Source organism: Amblyomma maculatum, chromosome 11 (genome assembly GCF_055883805.1).
Source record: "Amblyomma maculatum isolate TAMU_Amacu chromosome 11, ASM5588380v1, whole genome shotgun sequence".
Classification (NCBI taxonomy): domain Eukaryota; kingdom Metazoa; phylum Arthropoda; class Arachnida; order Ixodida; family Ixodidae; genus Amblyomma; species Amblyomma maculatum.
Window position 1 is genome coordinate 127,601,759 of NC_139354.1, and position 9,830 is coordinate 127,611,588.

At 47.6% G+C, this 9,830-nt stretch overlaps 1 protein-coding gene across 1 annotated transcript in view; it reads left to right on the plus strand.

Moving 5' to 3' along the window:
- Positions 1-8,544, plus strand: part of LOC146174929 (uncharacterized) — a 225,624-nt gene extending 217,080 nt beyond the window's left edge. The window contains exon 8 of the mRNA XM_084583296.1: positions 8,427-8,544. Within this exon, the coding sequence (XP_084439422.1) occupies positions 8,427-8,447 (21 nt within the window). The 3' untranslated portion in view covers positions 8,448-8,544. The remainder of the gene's footprint in view (positions 1-8,426) is intronic.
- The last annotated feature ends 1,286 nt before the right edge of the window (positions 8,545-9,830 follow it).

Sequence of the window (9,830 nt, forward strand, 5' to 3'; positions counted from 1 at the left end):
CCCCTCGAAAAAAAGTCAGTGTACCGTCATTAAGACACTGCAGGTCATTTTCTGAGGCGAAGGACACAAACTTTCTTCCCTTGAGGTTCATTCGAACACTTCCGCACATCATGTGGTGAGCGTTAAAGTTTCCTGTGGTAATCCAAGGGCCAGGTGTAGTCGCCATCAAGTCGCTCAATCGTGTGGCGTCAAAACGACTTGATGGCGACGTATACGCACCCACAAGTGAAAACGTGAGATTGCGCTTCCTCACTGTCAGGCAAACGTACTGGTTGTCGTTGCTGGGAGTAACTGGATGTATTGCATATGTGAGTTCTCGCCGAATATAGATAATGACCTTGCTGTTTCCCTGGTGCGTTGGAGATGCAAATACCTCGTAGCTTGACAGTCGTAAGATCTTTGGTACATTCGGCTCACAAATAACAAGGATGGGGATGCGATTTGCATGAACATATTGTGACATATATGCCCTGCTTCGCTGGACGTTAAAGACAACGATCAGCAACACTGATACAGAAGAAGACAAATCGATAGCAACTTTTAGTGCTAGAAGAAGGTTGACGCTGCTGTGCCTCTGTGCTTTGTGTGCTGTGTCATCCTGGACTAACCTTCGTGCGCTAACCTTGCCACGCATCATCTTGGTGGAGGTGAATCAAGGTGCCTGTGCTTTATGCTGTCCATTTACGCTGCCAAAAGCTAGATTTGTGCACCGGCCGTCACCTACCTGGCATCACAACGACGTCAACAACAGTCACGATGCTCTCCGAGGCAGCCCCTACCACCGCAGGAACATCGCCTAAGCCAGTAGTACTCACGAAACTTCGCCACTCTACCATCTTTAATGGCGACGACTACCCAGACGTGGACGACTGGCTCGAAGAGTATGAGCGCTGCAGCAGGAACAACCACTGGGATGCAACAATCATGCTCGCTAACATCATATTCTATTTGGCCGGAACAGCCCGAACATGGTTCCAAAATCACGAACAAGAGCTCGTTGCTTGGGACGTCCGCAAGCAAAAGCTTCAGGATCTATTCCGGAAGCCTATTGGCCAGGCTCTGGTTGCGAAAACGGACCTTTCTTCTCGTGTCCAATCCCCCACGGAGTCCTAACTTGCCTATATTCAGGACGTCCTCGCGTTGTGTCGTAAGGTCAACAGCTCCATGCCGGAAATTGACAAGGTAGGGCATATCCTCAAGGGTGTCGAGGATGATGCGTTCAACATCCTGTTCTGCACGGACTGCTCTACTGTCGACTCGGTGCTTCAAGTTTACCGAAGATTCGAGCAGGCTAAACAACGACGCCTGGTACATCGCTTTGAGCGGCTTCTGAACACGGCAGCTACATCAGCCTGCGATGATCTGGCTCCTCTGCAACAGCCTTCTCAGTCCACAACAATGACACGGATCGTCAGGCGAGAACTCGAGGCCTTATCTCCTGCACGACTCCCATCTCCAGTGCCCGACACCGTGGCCATGATACAGGTTGTTTGTCGGCCAGGAACTTGCCAACATCGGCCAGGAACTTGCCAACCCCGTACCGCCCTCGTCACCATGGCATCCTGTTCCTGCAGTGGCTGCAGCAACCACTAGCCAAGCTCCCGCACGTCGCTATGTTAGTCGCAATCCTGCAGAGTGGCGCACCTCAGATGACAGGCCCATTTCTTTTATTTGCTGTCGAGCCGGCCACACTTCACGTTATTGCCGCAGTCGCACCTTCCCCGCCCCCCGTTCTTATTACAACGCTGACCGTCAGTACTACTGCCCTCGACGCTTCCCTGCCCAACCTGAACAGCTCCGCCCCTTATATGAAGTACCTGGACACTTCCCTCCTCACCCAGATGAACCTCGCACCGAAGCCGTCTCAAGTGTCCGTCACTCCAATTCGAAAAGCTGCAATTCGGGACTGGAGCCCACGGGCCTTCCATTGAAAAATAGAGGCGTCCTTGAGTTTTTTTTCCAGATGTTAATGCTGGGAGAGCCATTGTGTCTTCTACTGTAGAGCCGCTAGAAGTGGTGTTAGCGCGTCCAGAACCTGTAGCGCATTCTGTGCTGCTGGTGTGTGCAGACTAGATAGCACAGCGCGGATTGCATTCATCATGGTCTTGAGAATGGCAATTACCTGTAGGTCTTGGCCATGTTCCACATCATGAAGTTTCTCTAGCTCGGCAGTAGGTGCAGGAGATTCGGTTCGCGGCAAATTTCCTGGCCCAGCGGACGTGAAAGGTTTTGGTAGCGGTGGCCAGTTAACGTCTAAGGCACCACCTCAAGATTCACCACCCGTCGAGGAAGCTTTCGCCACCCTTTCTTCCGAGCTTCGAGGAAGATTCACCACCCGTCGAGGATTTAAAACTGCAGGCATAGGAGTACGACAAGACGCGGGAGGGCTCGAGGCCTTGCTATCAAAATTATCTGCTTTTAGATGATCTTAGGTGACGCGAACGACGCCGTCGCACCTTAGCAGCGGCCTCTCTGTGTGTAGATTGATCACGCACCATTTGCTTCAGCACTGCCCATTCTGTCTTTAAGCGGGGCAGTCCATTGAGGAGGTGTCATGAGTGCCATGGCAGTTGGCGCAATTCAGAACAATCGCTCGGCAAATGTCGCCGGTATGCGACTCGGAACGTCTAGGACACACGATGGAATTTTTGCAAACCGCACTTTCAAGCCCGATCTTCATACACGTTCTGCATTGAAGTGCCTTGGGCACGAAAGGCCGGACTGGGTGTCGGAAATGTCCAACCTTCACATGCGATGGTATGCAGTCTCCCTTGAAAGTGAGCTTGATGCATTTCGATCTGCCGAGGCGCTGCACTTGCAGTATGGAGATGCTATTTGATGCTTGTTTGATTAAGACTGGTAGATCGGTGTCAGCGATGGCCTCGTCAACATTGTATTTACAAACGTCTCTCTATACTGTGGCGGTTACATAACAGTGCACATTACGACCGGTGTGAGTCGATTGATATGTAGAGAACATCTTGCTTGAGGGACCGGCTTATGTTGACGAACTTGCGTGCTATTGATGCTGCAGAAAGCTCTCCCCAGGGCCTCTAACAATGAAAAGTGTTTTGTCACCCTTAGTGTGGTCCAGAAAAGACATACAGTGAACCTCTTATTTGCGTATTTTATTTATACTGGAGATCTGCACAAACTCTAATGGGACTCTGCCTATTAAACGCAAGCATGCATTGCCAGCCCATATGTCGGACTGCGCATTTTATCCTTTTATGACACATCTTCGATCGACGATGTAGTCCATAAAACGTAATAAAGCAAGAGAAGGTGTAAACTTGTGTGCATATAGTTGGTAAGTGAATGTCGGGGAGCGAATGAGCAAACACATTATTAAATTATGGCTAGCCCCAGTGGAGTTTTTTACGGCACTTGGGCTCCGCTCTAAGAGCCAAACGGCTCGCCGCTAGCTCCGACCACATCCGTGGCAGGGAAGAACGAAACACTAAGGCATACAAAATCAGCGGGACAAGCTGCTTTTTGGGAGTGCCCAGGGTTCGTCCCCGGTGTCGTCCACGATGCGGGCCACGATGCGCGCGGAGACAAGACGCGGATAATGAAATGAGGTAGCGCCAAGAGTTATGTGTGAGGTAGCCGCGCAGGGATCACAGTAAGGGCTTCATGTTCTCGCGTGCAGACGAGCTGTGCCTCAATGGCCCTTTTTGAAGCCTTCGGCGGGACCGTTTTTTACTTAGATTTATGGGCGAGTATGCTTGCATCAGGTTGTGAAAGACAGCGTCTGTTTGCTTCTAACTCGCGTCATAAGCGACGGTCCATCAGGGTCACTTGTCACAGCAGTATTTTTCGGCTAGCCTGCCAAAGGACTACCTTTAATTTTTTTCTCACAAGTCCCAAACGCTTTTATTGGCGCAAGGACTGACAATAACCGACAAAAGTGCATCCCCGACCACCCACACTACACCTAACCTGGGTTCGGAGATCCATTCGTTACCGCAGAAAGAGATAAAAACATTGTGTCCTTTATAACAGTTCCTGTATTGTGGTACGTAAGCGATGGAAAAGTCAATAGGTTGTCATCCCCGATAGAAGTATATTCTGCCTACGATGCAGCGCACTACCATTTGTCCATGTACTCCATTTATACCATGTTTTGGAGGTTTAATGACAGTGTGTTTTCATGAAAAGGAATTTAAGAGGGTCTTTATACTTCTGACCGCCTTTCACAATGTTTCAATGACTCGGGTAGCTGGTTAAAGTTTAACTTTTTGTTATCGCATAATGCAACTGTAACACGTCATTAGAATCTTTCAAACGAGACGCAGTCAGGCATATCTCGAATATCCTCAGAAAATACTCATGTCTTTGATGTTGGTTGAGAATGTAGTAGCCAGTTCTGTAGCCTTATCTAGAACCTTTCATGACAGACTTAAATAAAAGGCGGCCGCGAGCGATGGGCAGCCTGCTCTTGCGACTACATTTTCCACCAGCGTCCCTTTCTTGCTAGCGCAAGTCAGCATCCCCCCCAAGATACAAAAATAACGGCTTCGAGTGCTTCTTCGACTGTTCTATTCAACAGTGTAAATAAATTGTATCGAACGTTGCCTTTATATTGTCACTTGTTGCTGCTCGACGGGGCGTAGGTAGCCAGGCGGTGGTCCGGCACGGATGTGGCTCGGGGCAGGTTGACGTAGGACATCACTATAAGTCATAATCCATAGCTCCAGTTGTGGTGTTGATCGTGGCTGCACCCCTCGCAGGATATCATCACAGATGACGTCCCCGGTAGCATAATTCATTGCAGTTCTCTACTTTAAAAACCAGCGTCTCCCAGCGTCTTCTAGTGCGAAACCAGTAAAATTTTCTCGCTGGTTTTGCACTGGATCTGCCGGGCACGCTGGAGGTCTGCGATATTCACTGGAGCAGTAACGTGAAGATACTGGTTGCACTGGTACGATGGAAGAAAAACGCAGTGATTAGCTTTTTGACGCTGGGTGTGTCGCTGGCATCCGAGATGCACTGGGAGAAGCACTGTACGTGAGCTGGGGCTCCACAGGTCCCAGTATAGCCGGTGCGGCCCGCGGCGTCGACCAGGTAGCATCCCTTAGCGGCCTCCCTGGTAACAGCGTATTCGCAATCGACAATCGGGGCGCATATGAAAAATATGGTTCAAGTACGCGCTTTTCGCTGCAAGTCGTTGCGCACCTGTAAAAAAGCAAATGCAGCATCTTCGTTCTAGAGTTTTCACGTTTCGATAGGTCGTTTCGAGCGTTTGGAGAGAGACAACGACCGCCATGCCAATGATATCATATTAAATAATATTTCGCAGAACTAAAACTGGAATTGAATAATGTGGGCTACCATGCATATCAAACTTCACAGCTGATCTTGACGGCTTTCTAATATAATGATTACTGCAAAAATGTTCAATCCGGGCTCAATCGCAGGCTCCAAACAGGGCCTACGCATTAGCGAGCGTAGCCTGCGCCGCCGCCCAGTATAAACAGCCGAAAGAAAAATTAAAACAAGGAAGAGAGTAGTTTACTGAGCGATGGGCCCATGAGAGAATAAAAACATACAGCACTTGTATTGTATGATTTCTTGTATGTTTCTCAAACTTTTGAGCTCCTTCTTGCTCGGCGTATAAACCAGCAGAGCCCTCAGTCATCGCTTCGCTTCCCGAATTGTTTACATACAAATAAGTTTTAGTTACCAGCAAAATAGCGTCCTCGCTGCTGCGCTTGCCGGTATGGAAGCTTGGTCACACTTTTTTTCTTGAAGGCATGTGCTACAGCTCCGTGTTAATTGCGGCCACGGTAGCAAAGCACCACCGAAGAGCAAGCGCTGTTAAATTTGCCAGCTATGCGAAACTCGACATGTTAAAATAATTCCAGTGCATACAATAGTGCGCATAGGCATCCAGAACATTAGAGGTAAATCGCGAGAGCAGGTAGCAACCTCCAATGATCAAGAAGGTGTAATTGTAAAGCGGCATGTATACTTCAAAACATGATGTTCCAACCATATATATGCGATCATGATGTAACATGCCAAAATGTTTCAATGGTGCTCAGTTCTCGGCCTGACCAAATGGTTAGCGTAGAAAGCTACAGTTAGAAGTACCGGGTTCGAAGCGCTCTAGTACTGCAGTGTTTTATTCGCCTAGTTTTGATTGTTTTTACCTCTTTAGCTTTTTTTTTAACGTAGTTCAGGCGCTTAGTTACTTTCTAGCTTCTACTTTTTATCCGAGGCGTCTTTTTTCCCCCGGGCTAGCAGTGCCACCAGTGTGGTGCGTGTCAGTATGCTGGCAGCTTCTTTCGCGAAACATGCTACAGTTCTTAGGGGGTTGCGAATGAGGCCAGCGAACAACTCTTCCTTCACCCCGCGCATGAGTTGCAGTACTTTCGTTGCCTCGGGCATGGTAGGCTCGGCCCGATAGAAAAGTCGCTTCATGTCCTCGATAAGCATGGCCATAATCACATTTTACTGCTGACACCTCGATCGAATTGCACTTTCTGCATTTTCTTTGCGGGCACTCAAGCTAAATGCTGTAAGCAACTCACGGCGAAAGGCTGCCCAATTGACAAAGGACGTTTCGTGGTTCTCAAACCAGGTCTTGGCCTAGTCTTGCAGCGCAAAGTACACATTCATTAGCTTCCGCTTGTCGTCCCATTTGTAGAATGCGGCCACATGGTCAAAGCTGGCCAAACAGTCTTCCACATTCTCGAGCCGGTCGCCGCGAAATGATGGCGGTGATCGAGATGCGAGAAGGACGAACGGCGGGGCGTTGCTGGAATGCATATTTGTCTGGCTGCCCGTCGTGGATGTCATGGCTCGCAGTGGTGTGGTCAGTGACTCGAACTCAGGTTGTAGGCCTCGGAGGCGACGGCTCGCTTTATGGACGGGAGTGGCGTTCGTGCGTCAATGAGCAGCGCCACTGACGTCTTCGGTGGCAACGTTGCACGGGATTTCGCCGCGCACCTCCACCAAATGTCACCAACACGCGTAGCAAGCAGCCGAACAACCGAGCTGGCCCTTTTAATGAAGCGAAGCTTGAGAGAGACGAGGACGACGCTGAGCCACGTGCCAAGACATTCGGCTACTTGTTGGCGCCAGAGGATGGACAGCGGTGTGTCAATATAAACTAATCAATCAATAAAAATATTGTATGTAAACGGAAATCACCTTAAGTAATCAATTTCTTGCAACGCGGTAGAGACCGCTCTAGTCCGGGTAGATGTTAAATGTTCTTCCAAGTGCAGGTTCCACCGCTTGCGCAGATTGGAGGGCCGGTAGGTGACAAGAGGGTCGACACATTTGGCGCCTTCCAGCAAGCAAATTGGGGGAGATGTGCTATCTCACGTGGGGGCGGAAAATTGTCAAAAGCAGGGAAGCCTTACTGTCGCCCTCGAGAAAACGAGTCGCCCTTGAATCAAAATTCTCCGTAGCGGCGTCCCCGTTTTGCAATATAAAAAAACTAAGCAATATATTACAGCTTTGTGCCATGCCTACCACTCGAGTATAACTGTGATTCATGGAGGATTATAATATTTAGAGAGCTTCTTGTCATGCGCAACGTAGCTTGATGGTTATATTCCTTTAATTTTCTTTTCCTGTAAAGCGATGACTTGTCTGAGCTGTTGAGCGATGAACAACGTTTTATGACTATGCTGCCCTTCTGCGTGTGTAGTTTGGGTCATGTATTTTTGAGCTCAGGTAGCATATATAATTTAAAAGCGGGACGGACTGCCATAAACACTCGACACCTTCACAAAGGGAAAGGTACTGATTTGAACTAGACGTTGATAACAGTTGGCTGAAGAACGCCACTACCGACTAGCTATCAGGGATCACGCCGGCCACAAGCTGCATTTGCAGTGCTTCCTCGCTGCACAACGTAAACTTAGATCTGTCTCGCTCAATAAATATATTATATATACGCTTACGCCATTATTTGCACTTCAACTGACAGATGTAACGAAAAAGCTCAATCTTACAGTGCATTTTTGTGCTGTTTACGTTTTGAGCTTTTATGGTATTTGTGTCATGTTGCAGCCTCATGACAAAAATAATTTATTATAAATCTTCGTTTCATTGCTAAACATTGACATATAAGCTTCAAGTGATATTCAGACTTCTTTCATGCAAGACATACTTAAAAGGCATACTTAAAATTCAGACTACTATCCCGTAACCGTACCTTAGAAATGTGAGCGGGTATCCTCACTCCATGCTAGCCGTTAAAGGTTTATGAACCCAGAAACTCCTCCTTGAGTGATTTGAATACGAATCGATCCAGCGAATCCCAACGCAATCGCTGCGCTGTTCTACATGAACACCCGTGTGATAAACAACCTCAAAAGTGTTTTAATTCCAGCGAGTTTAAAAGTCAGCATAAGGAGCATTTTTTGTCTTTACACGTTTGTAACAGGTGTCCATTTTTGTTACCGCAGGTTACTGGGGCTACAGACTGATGCACAGAACATCTTACCTTCGACCGAAGTAGAGACCACCACGAATTCATCCGTTCTTTTTCCTGTTCTTGAATAATAAACGTTTGATATTTATGCTACGCGATTCTTTGCTCATTGCTCAGAGGTTAACATTCAGAGTACATCTTTCTAAGTGGGTTAACAATTGAAAATATCTGACTAGTTTTGAACTTTTGATGATGTGATAAGAAGGCGGCTGATCCGAAGTGACGTCCAACGATTGCAAGCAGTTAGCCAGGGAGGCATTAAAGCAGCAGGCGAGGAACCCATTATGTCTAGAACAGACATCTACGCAGATTAGAAGCCAAGCGGCAGGCGGTTAGGCAGTTTCATAGGCATTTCGGCAAGTAGCCTGTAGGCAGCCAGTCAAAAAGGTCTCCAAAGAGGCAGGCAGCCTGCATGCAGCCGCTAATTTTTTGACACCCAACCTGGCAGTCATATGCGGCCTCGCAGCCAGGCATTTAGGAAGTCACACAAATAGGCAGCCAGCTCGAGAGGCATCCACGCTACATTACTGGCTAGTATGCAGTTATCAAGGCATCTAAGCAGCCTGAAATTCAGCCTACAAGTTTCTCAAACTGACAATTATGTAGTAAGGAAACGAGATAGCCTTGTAGCTATCAAGTAAGGCAGCCTGCTAAGCATTCACATATCTATACAGCAATCTAGCTAGCCAGTTATATATTCTCGAAACAAGCCAGCCAAGCAGAAAGGCAGCATGCAGCAAGTCCAATATTCAAGATGCAAATGTCCTTGTCGTGCGGGCCATCTCAATGTGGATTGTGTCAGGGGCCCTCTGCAATTTTCCTGGGCTACCGAGATTCAGCACCGCTACACTGCAAATATCAATGCTCATTGAACATTGGGGATGACATCTGACTGGCAGCGCCCCGGCGATAAAATTTAATAAACATATAAAGTGAAGTGGATTACAAGGCCGGTATTACACTGTACATTGCTTTTAATTCAAAAATTTTTCAGACAAAGGTATTTAAATGCTTCACAGCTCAGCATAACTCACCGATCGCAACGAGGGAGCAACGTTAGGCTAAAGATGCGATATTCATTCATTTTGCGCCGTCGAAATCACGAAGTTCGGTGTTATCTTGGCCACGTTCGTAATTTGTTGCAGCACTTGTAAAGTTTTCTTGGTCTCGCTTATCTCACAGCGTGCAGAAAAGCTATCATGAGCGAAACCCTCCGGCCCGCCGCCGAATAGCAGGTTCGGGTTTTTTAAATTTTGCCACCGCACATTCTTCAAACCAATCATTTTGTCTGCGAAAACTTAGTTTATAAACTAATTAGTTAAGTCAAAAACTTTTAGTGAAATCAAAAAATAATTTTTGTTTCTTTTCCGATTCTAAG